General features: G+C 35.7%; 2 protein-coding genes across 10 annotated transcripts in view; one reads left to right on the top strand and one right to left on the bottom strand.

Annotated features, from left to right (window-relative positions):
* The window catches only part of TMEM165 (transmembrane protein 165), a 100,913-nt gene that overhangs the window by 8,790 nt on the left and 72,343 nt on the right, over positions 1 to 19,780 (bottom strand). The gene's annotated exons all lie outside the window — the stretch shown is intronic.
* Positions 1 to 19,780, top strand: part of CLOCK (clock circadian regulator) — a 93,741-nt gene that overhangs the window by 27,834 nt on the left and 46,127 nt on the right. For all 6 annotated transcript variants that reach the window (XM_045533047.1, XM_045533048.1, XM_045533050.1 and 3 more), the window contains 2 exons: positions 11,924 to 12,015; positions 19,258 to 19,347. In XM_045533047.1, the coding sequence (XP_045389003.1) occupies positions 19,301 to 19,347 (47 nt within the window). In that variant the 5' untranslated portion in view covers positions 11,924 to 12,015; positions 19,258 to 19,300. The remainder of the gene's footprint in view (positions 1 to 11,923; positions 12,016 to 19,257; positions 19,348 to 19,780) is intronic.

The following is a 19,780-nucleotide window of genomic DNA, read 5'->3' as shown; positions in this document are numbered from 1 at the left end:
TTACCAAAGGAGACTTCTTGATACATGATAATATGGTAGTCAGAATAACAACCCTTCAAAGATGTTCATGTCCTGATTCTCAGAACCTGGTGGCTTTGTTAAGTACATGGCAAGGAATAATTAATGTTGTTAATCAACCTTAAAATAGGGATATTATCCTGTATTATCTGGGTGGGCGCAATGTAATTACAGAGCTCTTTCTAAGGGAAGAGGGTGGCAGAATAGATGGCAGCCTGAGAAGGACTTGACCTGGTGCTGGCTTGAAAATAGTGTAGAGGGAGTGATGAGCCAAGGAACGTGGGCGGCCTCTAGAAGCGTGAAAAGGCAAGGAAACAGCTCTCTGTGAGGGCTTGCAGAAGCGCATGCAGCCCTGCCAACACTTTGGTTTTAGCCCTGTGAGACCGGTGTTGTACTCTGACCCACAAAACTGTGAGGCAATAAAGTTATGTTGTTTTAATCCATTAAATTGATGGTAATTAGTTATAGCAGTCATAGGAAATTAATACGTAGTACTTCAATTTAGTTTTTTAGTACCAACAGTTTATGTAGTGATTAGTTGAATACTGATGTGAATGATAATGTGATTTACTGTGAAGGTCAATTCCAGTTTATTACATTAAGAAGACATTTATGAGCTGGGCACAGTGGCTTGAGCCTGTAATCCTAGCAACTTGAGAGGCTGAAGTGGGAGGATCACTTGAGCCCAAGAGTTCAAGACCAGCCTGGGCAACATAGTGAGACCTCCTCTCTAAAAAAAAAAAAAAAAGAATTAGCCAGATGCACAATGGTGCGTGCCTCTGTAGTCCCAGGTACTTAGGAGGCTGAGGCAGGAGGCGAGAATTCAAGGCTGCAGTGAGCTGTGATCACACCATTGTACTTCAGCTTAGGTGACAGAGCCAGACTCTGTCTCTAAAAAAAAGAGAGAGAGACATTTATATTGATAATATGTTGGCCACTGATGGGCAGGCCTTTGTTTGCCCAGGGAGCTTTATTTTCTACTTCATAGGAATGGTGACATGATTAGTATAGCTAGAGAATAGGGAATACATGTACAGTGAGGGTAGAATGGGAGATGAGGCTGGAGAAGTAGACTAAGGCTAGAAAGGAAAACTGATGTGATAAATAAGTAATCTTCAGAAGCATTGGTTTTGCCTCAAAAAGTTCTTTATTATTTGCATTACCCATGCCTGTATTAGTACTATAAATTGGAATCTTAAAAAGGTTTTTTGTTGTGTTTTTTTGTTTGTTTTTGTTTTGAGACAGAGTCTTGCTCTGTTGCTTGGGCTGGGTGCCATGGTTCACAGCAATCGCAGCCTAGTTCACAGCAATCTCAAACTCTTGGGCTCAGGTGATCCTCCTCCCTCAGCCTCCTAAGTAACTGGCACCACAGGCACAAGCCACCACACCTGGCTAATTTCTTCTATTTTTAGTAGAGACGGGGTCTCGCTTTTGCTCAGGGCTCAGGCTGGTCTTGAACTGCTGGCATTAAGCGATACTTTTGCCTCGGCTTCCCAGAGTGCCAGGATTACAGGCGTGAGCCAAGAAGTCTCTATCATCAGCACAGCTTGAGCTAAATTAGGGTCATAAGCAACCATTCCGTTTTGCCATGGAATGGCTCCTGAAATGGCTTATCTGTCTGATAAAAGTACAAAGGACTCAGTGGCAAAAAGGAATGCTGGAGTTTATACAAATATGGAAAAGAATGAAACATTTCTGATAGAGGATGATGAATAACCTAACCAATTATATAAACCAATCACTATATTTGGTTTTCCTGATCTTCTTAAATAAACTTGCTTTGCCCCTTTGTGCCTTTACTGGGATGAGACACTGAGGGCCCAGCAAGGATTAAGAAGCTGAGACAGGTTTTTTTCCCCCCTTTAAAGGCCAAACATAAATAGATTAAAGCTATGTTGCCAGTTTTTTTTTTTTAAATAGCTAATGTTTTTGTCTTTTTGCATCACGTAGATCACATGCTATCCCAGCTTATGTGAGGGAAAAAGGGAAAGGTAAGGTGTTTAAAATTGAGAATATGGAGGATTAAAGTTGAGAATATGATTACTGCTAATGGTGAGTTCTAGAGTAACACTAGGGGAATGAGTGGGAGGTAGGGTAGAGCACAAAATTGTTGCAGAGGAAGAGATCAAAGAACTGACAGGCCAGGATCTTGAGGGGATCACTCTGTGTATGCTAAAATCCAAAACTGTGACAAAAGAGGTATTGGAGAAGGTAGCGTCCCTCGTAGAGTGAGGGAGCTTGTCCTGGGGGGTTGTGAATGACCACAACATATAATGGCTGTGATAATAGCCTGGTGGCATGAGATTCAAAGCCGGGGGTTTTAGGGAACAGAGAAAGGAGAACAATTCAGAAATGGCAATGAGGAATAAGGAAGCCCACTCCACCTCCAGGGCCTAGTATTCTGAGATGTGGAAGAGAAAACAGTCATTATTTGAAAGGTCTGGAGCTAGAGTAGAATCATAGGAGAGAGTGACATTTCAGTTGGTGCAAGAAAGGTAGAGAGAGAGAGTGCAGCAATACTGAGGACATAGGATATTTTGATGATGATTTATACCATGAGTTCCAGAAGACACAGCGAAAGAATTTTGGAAATTGGGGAAGGAAGCGAAAAGGGGTCGGTGTGGGGATATAGAGAGTATATACAGATGAGAGTACAGGGGTGGAGGATGACCTGGGAATGTTGGGCTTCTGGTGACCAATATAGAAGGAATGTAGGGCATGATGGATTGATTAGTGTTGAGGGTCTCCTAGGCATATTATTGTAAATGTTGAGGGGGAGAGGTTTGTGAGAGGCGTATTTGTCAAGAGCAGTCAGATTGTATATTAATTTTCTGTTGCTGCCATATAAATTCCCACAAATTTAATAGATTCAAACAATACAAATTTATTGTTTTAGTTTTGTAGCTCAGAGTCCAACATGGGGTCTCACTAGGCTAAAATCAAGGGCTGCATTCCTCTCTGGAGGCTTCAGGGGAGAATCTGTTTTTTTGTTTTCAAGCTTCTAGAAGCTGCCTAAATTTCTTGGGTTGATGCCAGCTTCTTTCACCTTCAAAGCCAGCAACTTTGCGTCTTTTTTTACTCTTCTGTCTGGTATCTCTGACCATAGCCAGGAAATGTCCTTTGTTTTTAAGAATTCATGTGATTACTTTGGACCGACCTGGATAATCCAGGATAATCTCCCCATTTCAAGGTCCTTAATCTTAATCACACCCGTAGAATCCTTTTTTTGCCATGTGAGGTATTACAACATATTCACAGGTTCCAAGGATTAGGGCATGGACATTCTTGGGAGGCTGTTATTCTGCCTACCACAGGACTCCCTCTTTCTACCTACTGGTATTAATATAGAGGCAGGTGTAGAGTGGTATTAGGTTCAGAGTTATGGTACCTAGTTCAGTGTGTGGTTCATTCTGAGGTTTGAGCTCTCCCTGCACCTTCTGGTTTTATGTGAGGCTTATTTGAGACTGGGGACAGGCTCAGGCCTCAGTCTCATCTCTGAAAAAGAGATAAAGTACTCATATTCTGTGGGCAAGATCAGTCCATTATATCAATAGGAAGCTCAGACTTTATTTGAAGAAATATATTAGTTGAATCACTGGAATAGTCTTGTGTCCCACTAAGAGAGCTGTATTAATTATTTAGTTTTTGTTTATTTAATGAGGTTTTATAAATATCTTACATCTTGATATTTGACAGGCTAGGGTTCTAGTGTCAGTTGATATTTGTTTTGAGCCAGAATCCTGTCTGGTTCATAAAACTTGGGTTTGGGATATAATTCTTGTTCTTACAGGTCAATTTTCAATTTAAGTTGGTCTTAGGAACTGCTGTAAAATCAAGGATGTCTTTCATTTTGCTAGTATTTTACATCAGTCGTAGAGGTAGGCTAATGTTCCCATTCAGTATCAAGTACATTGAGAATTATTGTTTAATTTCATTTTTTCCTCATACATTAAACAATTAATTTAAAAAGTATTTGGCCCTTTGCAAATTAAAACACTTGTTGTTTTAGAAATAATTATCTTTTCAGTTATAATGTAAACTTAGTAATCTGCAGAAGCAAGTTAGAATTTTTCATAAATGGTGATAAACATTGTTAAGGATTGTTACTTGGTTTTTTGTATTATACCAGTCAATTAAATTTCAGCACTACTTTTAATTAATGTTAATAGATCCATCAGTCCCCAAAATATCTGTGATATCAGATTTAACAAACCTAAATTCTAAAGTAGGTCAGTGGGTCAGTAGGTTATCAGGTTAGAAAAAATTTATTGTAGTTTCAGTGCTTTAAACTCAATTTAAAGCACTGAACTTAACTTAAAGTTATTATTAAGTAGATGAAATTAAGGTTTTTTCCACTAAAATAAGTTAGTATATAGGAAAATAGTCTCTGTTACTCATATTTTTCTTCTCTGAAATAGATTAACATGTATTTTATTAGCTTCCTTATGTATAGCTAGGACTCTAGTATTGGACAGTTAAAAGAAGAAGAAAAAAGGCAACAGTTAAATTTTCTAATTGTAAAAGTAATACATGTTCATGGGAGAAATTTTAGAAAGTATTAAACAGTAGAAAATATGAAGGCAAACCTCCTCAAGTTGTAAGGCAAAAACAGCAGATAATGCCCATCGGGCTAACTGCGGACTTCTCAACTGAGACCTTACAAGCCGGAAGGGATTGGGGGCCCCATTCTCAGTCTTAAACAGAATAATGGTCATCCTAGAATTTTGCATCCTGCAAAACTAAGTTACTTATATGAGGGAGAAGTAAAGACTGTTTCACACAAGCAAACACTGAGGGAATTTGTCAAGACCAGACCAGACCTGCAGGAAGTACTTGATCTGCATTACATATCAGTCAGCACAATGGACACCCACCAGGGTAAAATCACCCAAAAACTAAAGCTCAGAGCCCATATAAAATAATAGCTTAAGAGGTAAAACAAAGCAATAAGGTTCTACCAAACAGGATGAACAGAAATGCATACAACTTACCAATTTTTTCAATAAATGTGAATGGCTTGAATTCCCCACTCAAGAGACACAGGTTGTCTGAATAAAAAAATACAAGCCAAGTATCTACTGCCTCCAGGAAACACATCTAACCCACAAGGACTCTTTCAGACTCAAAGTGAAGGGATGGAAAAAAATATTCCATGCAAATAGAAATCAAAAGAAAGCAGGTGTAGCCATTCTCATATCAGATAACATGGACTTCAAATCAATAATAGTAAAGAAAAAGATGGTCATTGTATAATGGTAAAGGGAGCAATTCAACAAGAAGATATAATAACACTAAGTATTTATGCACCTAACTGAGATGTGCCTAGGTTCATAAAGCAAACCCTACTTAGATCTAAATCAAGTGATAAACAACAGCATTGTAATAGCTGGGGACTTCAACACCCCACTGACAGAACTGGACAGATCCTCCAAGCAGAAAATAAAGAAACACTGGGCTTAAATGGGACTCTATAGCAAATGGGCCTAACAGACATTTACAGAACATTCTACTCCAAAAACTACTGAGTATACATTCTTCTTATCAGCACATGGAGCATTCTCTAAGATTGATCGCATCTTATGCTACAAAACATGTCTCAACAAATTAAAAAAAATAGTAATTATATCATGTATCTTCTCAGACCACAGTGGAATAAAATCAGAAATCAACTCCAACAGAAACACTCAATTCTACACAAAGTCAGAAATTAAACAACCTACTGCCAAAAGATTATTAGATCAAGGAGGAAATTAAGATGGAAATCAAAAGATTTCTTGAACTAAATGACAAAGGGGACACAAGTTATCAAAACCTATGAAATTCAGGAAAAGCAGTCCTGAGGGGGAAATTCATAAACTTAAGCGCCCACATCAAAAAGAGAGATCACAAATCAGCAATCTAATGAATCATCTCAAGGAACTATAAAAGGAAGAGCAAACCAAACCCAAACCCAGCAGAAGAAAAGAAATAAGGTCAGAACAGAACTAAATGAAATCAAAAACCAAAAAAAAAAAATAAAGATTAATGAAACAAAAAGTTGGTTCTTTGAAAAGGTAAACAAAATCAATAGACCTCTTACTAGATTAACCAGAAGCAGAAAACAAAGGACCCAAATAAGCTCAATCAGAAATGAAAAAGGAGATATTACAACTGATACCACAGAAATACAAAATATCATTTGTGAATACTATAAAAATTTCTGTGCACATAAACTCAAAAATGTGGAGAAAATGGACAAACTCCTGGAAACACACAACCTCCCAAGGCTCAGTCAGGAAGAAATAGAAATCCTAAACAGACCAGTAGCAAGCAATGAAATTAAAGCAGCAACAAAAACCAAAAAAAATCTTTTAACAAAAAAAGCTCTGGACCAGATGGTTTAACAGCTGAATTTTATCAGACCTACAAGGAAGAATTCATAACACTGAGAAGGAAGGAATCATCCCCAACTCATGCTATGAAGCCAGTATCACCTTGATACCAAAGCCAGGAAAGAACACAACAAAAACTATAGACCAGTATCCCTCATGAATATAGATGTAAAAATTCTCAATAAAACTATAGCAAACTGAATTCAGCACATCAAAATAAACAAACAAACAAAAAAACACCAGTAATCCACCACGACCAAGCGGGCTTTATCCCAGGGATACAAGATAGTTTAACATACATAAATCCATAAACGTGATTCACCACATAAACAGAAGCAAAAGCAAAGATCATATGATCATCTCAGTAGTCACAGGAAAAGCATTCAACAAAATTCACCATTTTATGATAAAAACGCTTAACAAAATAGATACAGATGGAACATACCTCAAAATTATAAAAGCCGTATATGACAAACCCACAGCCAGTGTCATACTGAGTGGGGAAAAGTTGAAAGCATTTCCACTTAGAATTGGAATAAGACAAGGATGCCCACTGTTACCACTTCTATTCAATATAGTGCTGGAAGTCCTAGCCAGAGCAATCAGACAAGAGAAGGAAATGAAGGGTATCCAAATGGGGGAAGAGGAGGTAGAACTCTCTCTCTCTGTGATTATATGGCCTTATATCTAGAAAACCCCAAAGATTCCGCCAAGAGATTCTTGGAATTGGTAAATTCAGCAAAGTGTCAAATTACAAAATCATAGATCAGTAGCATTTGTATACACCAACAACAGTCAAGCTGAGAATCAAAGACTCCATACCTTTCCCAATAGCTACAAAGAACATAAAATATCTAGGAATATATTTAACCAAGGAGGTGAAAGATCTCTACAAAGAGAATTATGAATCACTGAGGAAGGAAATTGCAGATGATGTAAATGAGTGGAAAAAAACACATCGTGCTCATTGATTGGCAGAATGAACATTGTTAAAATGTCCATACTACCCAAAATGATTTATAGATTCAGTGCAATTCCCATCAAAATACCAACGCCATTTTTCACAGATTTAGGAAAAATAATTCTATGCTCCATTTGGAACCAGAAAAAAGCCTGGATAGCCAAAGTAACCTTAAGCAAAAGGAACAAATCTGGAGGCATCACTTTACTATATTTTAAGCTATACTACATGGGTATCATAACTAAAACAGCATGGTACTGTAACAAAAATAGAGACATAGACCAATGGAACACAACAGAGAACCCAGATACAAAACCATCCATATGTTGCCATCTGATCTTTGATAAAGCAGACAACAATATACACTGGGGAGAAGAATCCCTATTCAATAAATGGTGCTGGGAAAATTGGATCACCACGTGTAGAAAATTGAAACAGAGTCCATATCTGTCACCACTCACTGAAATTAATTCAATATGGATAACAGACTTAAATCTAAAGCATGAAACCTAAGAATTCTACAAGTAAATGTGGAAAAACTTCTAGATATTGCCCTAGGCAAAGAATTTATGAAGAAGACCCCAGTGGCAACAGGAAAAATTAACAAATGGTACTTGATTAAATTAAAAAGCTTCTGCAAAGCCAAGCAAACAATCAGCAGAGTGAGTAGACAACCTACAGAATGGGAGAAAATATTTGCATGCTATACATCTGATAAAGAGGTAATAACCAGAATCTACAAAGAACTCGTACAAATCAGCAAGAAATAAAATCACACAACCCCATTAAAAAGTGGGCAAAAGACACGAACAGAAGCTTTTCAAAAGAAGATAGACTCATGGCCAGTAAACATGAAAAAATGTTCAAAGTCACTAATCATCAGAGAAACGCAAATTCAAACCACAATGAGATACCACTTAACTCTAGTGAGAATGGATTGTTGTCAGAAAGTCCCCAAACAATATATGCTGGCATGGATGTGGAGAGAAAGGAACACATACACTGTCAGACTGCAAACTAGTACATACTCTTTGGAAAATAGTATGGAGATTCCTGAAAGAACTAAAAGTAGACCTACCATTTGATTCAGCAGTCCCACAACTGGGTATTTACCCAAAGGGAAAAAAGGCATTTTATCAAAAAGACATGTGCACTCAAATGTTTATTGCAGCACAATTGACAGTCACAAAGATGTAGAATCAACCCACGTGTCCATCAGTTCATGAGTGGGTTGATAAAATGTGGTGCATATACCATGGAGTACTACCTAGCCATAAAAAATGGTGATCTAGTATCTTTTGTAACAATCTGGATGGAGCTGGAGACTATTCTCCTAAGCGAAGTATTGCAAGAATGGAAAAACAAACACCACATTTACTTACTGTTAAATTGGAATTAACCAAACCGCATTCATGTGCACAGTAGGAAGTGAAACTCAAAGGAAATCAAGCAGGTGGGAGGAGAGTTTGTGTCATATTTAATGGGTACAGTGTGCGCCATCTGGGTGATGGGCGTAGTTACAACTTTGTCTCAAGCAGTACAAAAGCAATCCATGTAACCAAAGCATTTGTACCCTCAAAATATTCTGAAATAAAAAGAAGTAGGAAACATTATCCATGAACTATTAATAATTACTCAGGAGCAAACACAGTTGATACTTTTGGTATATTTGGGTTTGTGTTTGATATATTTTGATGCTACTATTACTGCAATTGGACATTTAAATTCTTTCTAGGTTTCCTATTTTTAAATACTTCTAGGTTTCCTATTTTTAAATGAATATAAAACTTTGGATACATCTCTGATTATTTTCTATTTCTCAAAGTGAAATTACTGGGCCTGTATTATAGGGCTTAAATATCATCAAGCTATTAATATATCTCACAATTTTTTTTTTGAAGAAAGGGAAATTTCTTCTATTCCAGGTTTGTAAATCCTTCTATTCCTAGTTTGTTTAGTGTTTTTATCATGAAAGGGTATTGAATTTTGTCAAATGCTTTTCTGCATCAATTGAGATAATCATGTGATTTTTGTCCTTCATGTGTTAATGTGGCATATCACATTGATTTTGTACTTTGAATCATGCTTTAATCCCAGGGATAAATCCCACTTTGTCCTGTTGTATGATACTTTTAATGTGCTGTTGAATTTGGTTTGCTAGTATTTTGTTGAGCATTTTTTTATCAACATTCGTCAGGAATATTGGCCTTTAGTTTTTTCTTGTTGGGTCTTTGGCTTTTGTATCAGCATAATGCTGGCCTTTTGGAATGAGTTTTAAAGTGTTTCCTTTTCAGTTCTTTGGAAGCATTTGAGGAGGATTGGTGTTAATTTTTCTTTCAATGTTTGGTAGAATTCTTCAGTGAAGCGATGTATATGGTCCTGAGCTTTTCTTTGTTGGGAAATTTTTTTTGATTACTGATCCACTATACTTACAAGTTGTAGGGTTGTTCAGTTTTTTTATTTCTTTGTGATCCAGTCTTGGTAGGTTATATATTTCTAGGAATTTATCCATTTCTTCTAGGTTATCCAGTTTGTTGGTATGTATTAATAACTATTATGCTAATCTCTAATAATCTTTTTTCTGTAGTATCAGTTGTAATGTCTCCCCTTTGATTTCTGATTTTATTTGAGTCTTCTCTCTTTTTTTGTTAGTGTAGCTAAAGGTTTGTCAGTTTTGTTGATCTTTTCAAGAAAAACAACTCTTAGTTGTGTTTTTTTCTATTTACTATTTTCTTATTTATGTTCTGGTCTTTTATTATTTCCTTCCTTCTGCTAACTGTGGACTTTGTTCTTCTTTTTCTAGTTCCTTGAGAAGTTAGGTTGTTTGAGATCTTTCTTCATTTTTAATGTAGGCATCTACTGTTATAAACTTCCCTCTTAGACTACTTTTGTTGCATCCCATAAATGTTGGTATGTTTTGTCTTCATTTTTATTTGTCTCAAGATATTTTGTGATTTTCCTTTTGAATGCTTCCTTGATTCTTTGGGTTTTGAAAGTATGTTGGTTAGTTTTCATCTCTTTGTGAATTTTCTAGTTTTCCTTCTGATATTTTCTATTTTCATTTCATTATGGTCAAAGAAGATACTTGGTATGATTTCAGTGTTTTCAAATTTGTTAAAATTTGTTTTGTGACCTATTATGTGATTTGTCCTAGATAATGTTCTGTGTGTACTTGAGAAGAATATGTATTCTGCTGTTGTTGGGTGAAATGTTCTGTATGTCCGTTAGGTCCATTTGGTTTATACAGTTGGCCCCTTTTGCCCACAGCTTCCATCTCTGCAGGTTCAACCAATTGTGGATTGAAAATATTTGGTGGGGGGGGTGGACAATAAGAAATAATACAAATAAAAAATTAGTATATCAACTATTTACATAGCATTTACATTGTATTAGGCATTAAAAGTAATCTAGAGATGATTTAAAAGTATATAGGAGGGGGTGTTTAGGTTATATGCAGGTACATACCATTTTATATAAGGGATTTGAGTATCTGTGAATTTTGATATTTGAGGGGTGTTCTGGAAGCAGTCTCCCTCAGATACTGACAGATGACTGAACTGTAGTGTTGTTCAAGTCTGCTCTTTCCTTACTGATTTTCTGTCGGATGATCTTTCCTATATTGAAAGCTGGGTATTGTGTTGCTACTATTGTGTTGCCATTTCACCCTTCAGTTCTGTTGATGTTTGCTCTGATGTTAGGTACATATATATATTTATAATTGCTATTCTTCCTAGTGAATTGACCCTTTTATTATTATATAATATAATGTCCTTCTTTGTCTCTTGTGACAGTATTTGACTTAACGTCTATTTAGTCTGTTAAAGTATGGCCACTCATGCTCTCTTTTGGTTACCATTTGCGTGGAATATCTTTTTCTATTCTTTCCCCTTCAGCCTATGTGTGTTCTTAAATCCGAAGTTAGTCTCTTGTAGACAACATATAGTTGAATCTTGTTTTTTTTATCTATTCAGCCCCTCTATGTCTTTCGATTGCGAAGTTTAACCAATTTACATTTAAAGTAATTACTGTCTTGTAGCTCTTTTGCTCCTCTTCTCCTTTCCTGCTGTTTTTCTTTATGTTACATTGATCTTTATGTATGTTATGCTTTAATTCATTTCTCATTTTCTTTTGTGAATCCTCTAAGTATTTTCTTTGTGATTACCACAAGCTTATTTATAAAACATATTATAGTTATAACAATTTATTTAAGCTGATAACAACTACAGTTGCATATATAAAAATTCTACTCTTTTAGCCCCCCACTTTATTATTGATGTCACAAATTATATTTTTTGTATTGCATATTCATTAATATATTTTATAGTTATTGTTATTTTCGTACTTTTGTATTTTAATTTCTCAGAATTAGAAGTGTTTGTTTTGGTTTATTCATGATTTTAAGTTATTTTATTTTCTTTTAGAAACAATTCGTAGAACTTAAAATTTGTTACATATATTTTTGTGACAGAGTTGTAAATTTTGTTATGTTTAAAAATTAATTTAAAACCTTTTTTCATGATAAACTTCTTTATAACTTGAATAAATCTAATATTTTTTTTTCTTGTTTAAACAGAATTCTGGGACTCATGGTTGGTCGTTTAGAAGAATACCCTGAACTTACAGTTTTTTGAAGAATCAGTCCAAAAGATCCAAAAAGTACAAAAGGTAAAGAAATGTGCGTCTTAGAATGCATCATAGAATGATATTTTTCCTGAAAAACGTATAAGAGAATCTGTGAACTATTTTGACAGACTAACTTGAGGAAACTTTTATTTAAAAAATTTTCCTTTTATATTAAATTTATCACAAAACATTGAATACCACCTGTGTTCAGATATTTTAGATACTGAGAATACAGTGAACAAGGCAGAAGCTGTCCCTGCTCTCATGAGGATTGCATTCTAGAGCGAGACAAATAATCAAATAAATGAGAAATTTGTGGTTAGTATTATGGAGAGATTTAAAATGGATAACGTGGTAGAGACTAGTAACTGCATCCATTAGGTAGTCAGAGAAGGTGTCATTGAAAATGGGGCATTTTGGTTGAGATCCGAATGGGAAGAGGTGTCAGCCGTGGGAAGATCTGAGAGAAGAGAGCTGTATGGGGGTTGGGGACAAGAATGATGATGGAATGCTTAGGGAACAGAGCAGATGTGATTGGAGTGTAGTAAGTTATGGGGAGAGTATATGGGGATCAGGTTGGAAAAGAAAACTGGGAGAGAAGCAGATTTACAGAAGAAAAGTTGTGTTTATGTTTTGAGTATATGATATTTTGGGTACCTGTAAAATCTGTGGAAATGTCAAAAAGACAGTTGGATATATGACCCTGCATTTCAAAATCTGGTCTAGGGGTATGGATTTGAGACTCATGTGTGTGGATGATATTTTCTAGGAAGTATGCACAGATTGAGAAGCATTCAGCCTTGGCACATGACAGTATTAATTAGAGAAAGAGCAGCCAGTGAGATGAGTGGAAAAGCAGGAAAATATTCTGTCACAGAAACCAAGGAAGGAAAGTATTTAATAAATGCAGAAGTGGTCATCTATATCACATATTCCTAAGAGGTCAAAATGGAGAGTAGAGTAAAGCAGCCATTACATTCAGCAACACGAAGGTTTCTGATAATTCTAGTAAGAGTGAGCAATTTCAGTGGAGTGGTAGGGATGGATTAAAAGTGATGAAGAAAGAGAGTGAGGGGACTTCCAGTTATAGATGGCGAATAGAGTACAATTAAATTTCATTTCTTCTTGAAACTTCAGTAAAGCTAAAGTAAAAGGATTTTTACAAAAGGCAAAATTTTCACAAAGACTAGGAGAATGCGAGAGGAAATAATAGCAACAAAATTTTGGAACTTGAAAAGCAAAAGGAAGTACAGTAACTTTCTTGCAATCTTGCAATCCTGAGCCTCCTGTGGGAAAGCTGAGAAACAAACTTCTTGACACTGTAGACCCTCTAAAATTCTCATGAATTAAAAGCACTCTTGTGTAAATAGGAGTGATGGTGAGACTGCATGATTCATGGCAAATCCATTTAAGAGGTGATTATACTCCATAGATCCTTTTCCTAACTTTGGAACCAAGGCAACTGCTCCTTCCCTATCTTAGCAGAAGTCTGAGATTTATTCTCTAGCAAGGACAAAATAAAGCAACAAGCGTAGCTGAGAATGGAGGTAACGTTGAGGGGAATTAAGAACCCAGGTTTTTATGCTGTTCAGGTAAGAGTTGAGATTTTTTTTCTATGAATTATAGCCAGCCTAAGAGAGAAGATCTGAAGATATGGACATTGAGAATTCCCCAAAGAAATATTTCAACCTGATATTCCTGCAATAAAGTGAAGTCAACAAGCCCTATCACACAGAGCCTCCAGTGATCTTTTTAGTGCCCCGCCCTTAAATATGAGCTTGTGACCAGGGATCACTAGACATCTGCCGAAAACCTCTTACATGAGAGACTAAAACCACAGCAAAAGAGAAAATACTAAGTTGGGGGAAATGGAGACCAGGTAGGCAGGTAAAAACTAAAACAAACACAGACCTTTCAGAAAGGTAAGAGCAGATGTCATATCCATGAAACAGAAACAATAAGAAATGAAATTGGACGTGAAAAACTCAATGAAAGGATTGAAAAATAAAATTGATATATTGAAAAAGAAGAGATGGAAATGGGAGAGGAAAAAAAATTAGAGCAGCAGTCCAGGATCTCATATGTTCACATAATAGGAGTTCCAGAAAGAAAGAATAGAGGAAATAGAGAGGAAAAACAAAGAATAGAGAATTCAAGAAAACTCTTCCAGAATTATGGGACGTGAGTTTCCAGTTAGTAGAAAGAGCCTGTTGAGTGACCAATACAGGTATAAAAATAAATCCAAAATGGGACACATTACTGTTAAATTTTAGAACACGGGAGAGCTTTCAGAGTAAAAGAAATAATAGGTCACATATAAAGGATCAGTAATCAGAATGGCTTTGGACTTCTCAACACCACACTGGAAACTAGAAGACAATGGAGCCCTCAAAATTCTGAGGGGAAAATGATTTCCAACCCAGTATTGAGTACCCAATAAACTTGATTAAGGATAGCCTAATGACAGTTTCAGACTTGTGAGATCTTAAAGGATTTACCTGCCCTGTCCTCTTTGTTAGGCAGTTATTAGAGGAAGAACTTATCAAAAATAAAGAAGTAAACTAAAAAAGATGAAGACATAGGGTATAAGTGACAGGGAATGCAACTTAATTAAAGGGAATTCACCACTATTCACCGTCATCCAGGGACTTATTAATACCAGGATGATGATGAATGGTGATCACAAGATGACGGCTGGTCGCCAGGTGTAGTAGGTAGCATCCAGTCCCAGTGGAAACAGGTTAGAAGGTTTCAAGAGAAGTAGCTGTGAAAAGGTGCAGTTGGTAGAATGTGTTACGTATTTCAAGTTATAGAGAGTAGATTTAGACAGGGAAGAGTTTGTAGCCTAATTGGTAATAAGTATACACAGAACTAGGTAAACGAATAAAATAGTAATTCTAGGGAAAACTGCTCAGAAAGGGAACATAATTGTAGTGTACTGTGTGGCTCAGCTGTGAATTGCATTTACAGAGTCATAACAATGTTAAGTCCAAATATAGCCTCCTATGCAAAATTATGATACTGGGAAATTGTAGAAGTGTGCATGCATGTGGGGTAAGGGTTAGAGAGTCAAAGATAGCTAAATTCTTATTTTTCTTAATGGAATTCCATAGGTAAAAAAACAAGATATTTCTGAGAGCAAAAGGGGAAACTTTTAGTAATTACATTGGGATAACTTGAATAAATTGGGACTGTTTAGGCACCCTACCTAAAACTAAAAGAATCAAGAAGTGACAAAATAAAGGATATTAGAGATCGGGAGTTAAATACTAAAAGAAACTGTTAAAAAAATAAAAGTGGTTGAAAGTGGGAAATAGGGATCAGAGGACAGAGAACTTCTGATTTTTTAATAAGTCTTATAAAACTGTTTGGATTCTTTAAAGTTCATACATGTATACCTTGGTGAAAATAAACACTGAATTTTAAAATAAGGAGAATGGACGTAAGGATGTTGAAACAGCAACTCTACCAACTGTACATAACTCAGCAAGCAACTTTCCTGGGAAAGGGAGCAGAAAAGTAGGGCAGTAGCTGAAGGGTTGGTAGGTCAGGAGTTTTTTTTTTTTTTTTGATTGGTTTGCTTTTTAGATAAGAGACACTAAGATGTGTTATATATAATATATTGGTCAGAAATAATCCAGTTATAGAGGGAAGAATTAGTGATGTGGGAATGGAAAGCCTTCTGAGGTGGCAGCGGATGGAATTCAGAAGACAAGTAATATCATGTCATTTGAAACTACATAGTTTATTTTTAGTACAGAATATGTTTTTTATTTGTAAGCGTTATTTTCCAAAGATGTACTGTCAGATACTGAGATTTTCCATAATTATATATAATGTTGCATGCTGAATTAAAAACATATCTGTTTCTGTTTGATGAAATTTGAATTGTTTATAAAGTCTCTTAGCTACTAATCTCTCCATCTGATGAGTATTTTCCCTTTTATTTTTAGTTGAAAAACAATAATTGTACATATTTATAGGATACAGAGTGATGTATCCCAACACATACGTACATACAATGTATAATGATCAAATCAGGGTAATTAGTATATCTGTCACCTCAAACATTTATCATTTCTTTGTATTGGGAACATTCAAAATCTATTCTTCTAGCTTTTTGAAAATATACAATAAATTATTGTTAACTATGTTCATGCTACAGTGCTTATAGAACACTAGAATTTATTCTTCCTATCAAGCTGTAATTTTGTATCCATTAACCAACCTCTCCCTGTTCTCACCTCCCTCCTGCTGTTTCCAGCCTCTAGTAACCAAAATTCTACTCTCTGTTCTATGAGCTTCCAGATATGTGTGGTATTTATCTTTCTGTGCCTGACTTATTTCACACATAATGTCCTCCAGCTCATCCATGTTGCCATGAATGATGAATATTTTTTAAAGCTAGTTTTTGAAATGATATTTGTAAAAGATTCATGCCATCATTGCCCCCTGTTGTCATAAAATAGTAGTGTGATGTGTGCTCATGGGAAGTCGTATTACTGAATGACTTTGAGCTCAAGTTGCTTACGTATAGGAGCATTTGATTCCTAGTTGTAACTTGATCTTTTATAATTGGTGAACTTTGGATTACGGTAACTGCCCCTGATCCTTTCAGAGACATACTATTGTATGTCGTTCTGGCTCAAAATGTCATGAAACTTACAAAAAAATCTTTTAATAATAACATTTATTCTATATTAGATTATATACTTGAAATTCCTCTTCAGCTTGTAGGGACATGGAGTGGCATTTGTGTCCTCCTTAGAATCCATTACATGGGCAAATGTGGCTCCAGCTACTGTTTTTGGATTGAAAGCATGGGACCTAGGGTCGTCCCCAAAGAAAATATTTTGGCTGTTCCACCATTACCATGTTGTTCTGTTAAAGTTAATTTGACACCATGTAAAGAAGTTCAGGGAAATCTTCCAGCATTTGCTCTAGGGTACTCAGTTGGGCCTATTTTACTTCCTCTATCTTTCTCTTAAGTAAAACATGTCTATCAATTGGCTGGAAAAGTAAAGATCTTGAGCTAGACTGTTAGAGATGCAGACTTGTGCTGTTCTGTTAGCTGGACAACAGTTATTTTTTGGATGAATATTGTTAACAACAATAGTAAAAGAGCCTAATAAAGCATCAGTCTGTATCTTCTATAATATTTTGGATTCATTCTTACAGTCAGCAAGGCCCTTCCTGTAGTATGACCTCTAATGCTTGGAGTTCTTTGTGTTTTTTTTGTTTTTTGTTTTTGTAGTTTGTCTTGTTTCCTACCTTTGGTAACTGAACAAACATACTGATGGCTCACTGGGTGCCTCCTTATAAGGGGGCTCAGATCTGGCCTGTTAACTTCAAATGAAACTTTTCTTTGTGAATTCACCCATATTTGCTCTGTCACTTTTGTACTGTTGTTTTTGTTCTAGTGATAGAACCAACCTCTGTTATTACCATTATGGTAAGTATGTCTTTTGGACCAGAGGAGTATATTTAGGTGATCTTTAAATTTTCTTCTAACTCTAAATTTCTCTAATTCTGTGTTCCATCTGCTGATATTACCCCGACACTTAAAATCACAGTGTTTTATCCTGGTGTTAGTCTTTTTTGTTTTTACCTTTGACTCCCTCACTCATTTTCTTTTAAGAAGTTTTAACCCTTCACTGCCCCACTTCTGCAGCCATAACCACAGAGGCAGTGCAGCATCATTTCCAGGGTTACTCTCTCTTCCTCTCATGAAGGTAGATTTGAAACCAGTGATAGAATTTTTTAGAATCTCATGTTCTTATAATACCTTCAATCTTCTGTGGTTTGGTTAGAGTTATATATTATATTATTTGCTAAATTTTAAATAAAAAAGATAATAGAGTAGAATTTCTTATGTCTCAAAACTGTATGCTGGGTTGTTTATTAGAATTAAGGTGGTTATTCTATACTTATAACTGTAGGGTATAGCATCTTGTGTAGATAAAACTTTTACTTTTAGAAAGACTATATACAGGGTGATTATCTCTTAATCCGAAACCCTTGGGACCAGAAGTATTTTGGATTTTGGAATATTTGCAGTATACTTACCAACTGAGCATCCCTAATCCAAAAATCTGAAATCCCGAATGCTCCAGTGAGCATTTTCCTTCGAAAGTCATGCCGGTGCTCAAAAAATTTCAGATTTTGGAGCATTTTGAATTTTGGATTTTTGGATTAGGGATACTCAGTCTGTAGAATATAGAAAGACAAATTTTAGGCTTGCAGTCAATTTGAAAGCAGTAATTTTTAATTCCTTCAATGTAAGTATGTGACCCTTGATATTAATAAGAAGGCTCTTGTCTACTTGACTTTCCTTTGCCCCTCTACTATTTTTTGTTCTCATTTTATGCCCTAGTAATTAAAACTTTAAATTGTAACATTCGTAGGTTTTCCATGAGGAAAATGCTAAACCTCTTAGTTTCTCAAATATGGTGTTCTCTTATCTCATTTTGTACCTTTGCAAATTGCCATTGGTGTAGCTTGGAATCTTTTCAGTTATTTACCTCTTTCTGTCCTCTAGTCTATGCTTCTCAAATGTTATACGTTATTATCATATGGGAACCTTGTGAAAATGTACATTCTGATTCAGTAGGAGTAGGACAGGGCCCAAGATGTCACCTTTTAACAAGCTGTCAGAGGATGCTGATGTTGCTGGTCTCTGGACCATACTTGCAGTAACAAGAATCTTGACTCAGCAAACTCATTGTGATCAAGGACGTTTCCTTTAACTCTCCTCTCCAATTCCCATGGTATACTTAATTGTTCCTTTCCCCAGTGATGCCATTACGTACTATGTATCTTCATTATACCTCCTAGAATTATTTAGCTATCTATCTCCCTGCTTATTTGCAAATTTTGTGCCTACAGGGATTGTCTTTCATTCTTATGTTCCCAAAGCCTGCCATACTATTTAGCAGAAAATAGGCTTTCAACATATATTTATTGCTGAGTAGACAGTATTACTACAGTTATGTAGTCAAATTTATTTATTGACTATTAAGAAAGTCCCTTTTGATTATTTTATAGTAGAAAGAAAGTGAATTAAGAAACTGAATTTTTTTTTTCTGTAGTCCTCTTTTAGAAGGAGGGAAAAAGCCCCCAAATGTACCTCAACCAAAGATACATGCTTGAAAATAATGTTCTAGCCTTTGGTACAAACAAATCATTTTGAAGTCTCTATGATCATATATAGTATTCCTCAAGAAAACTTTGTGAAAGTAAGCTTTTTAGGAAACTAATGACGATTTATTTTTCTTTTCATTTCAGGAGAAGTACAAATGTCTACCACAAGACGAAAACGTAATATGTTATGTTGTTTACCGTAAGCTGTAGTAAAATGAGCTCGATTGTTGACAGGTATGTTTTTAGAGGCTCTTATTTTGAATTATATAAAGCTGTTTAACAATTCACTACTAGAATAATGGTCTATATCAAAGAGAACATGATTACTATTAAATTCAGTTTCTATATTGAACAAACATGGTGTAAAAGTCAGGCACTTCAGTGTTTTCTCCAGGCAGACTAACAGGCTAAGGCTTGTGTTTTAAATGGGTCTTCAGCTGTAATTTTGAATGATTTGGCCATAGCTTCTCTGAAAGAAATTGTAACAGTTGCAAATGTTTTCTTGGCACCTTCTAGAGTCCTTTTTCTCCTTATCTCTTGGTGCTAACTTCATCCTTTCAAGCATTTTAGCATTTGTGACTGAGACAGAAGTAACTATAATTAGAATTTCATTAGTTAAAATTGTAATCTTCAAATCTTACTCTTGGGAAAAGGATGAATCTCCTTA

This window comes from Lemur catta, chromosome 19, assembly GCF_020740605.2.
Source record: "Lemur catta isolate mLemCat1 chromosome 19, mLemCat1.pri, whole genome shotgun sequence".
Lineage (NCBI taxonomy): Eukaryota > Metazoa > Chordata > Mammalia > Primates > Lemuridae > Lemur > Lemur catta.
This window is presented reverse-complemented; position numbering and strand designations above follow the sequence as displayed.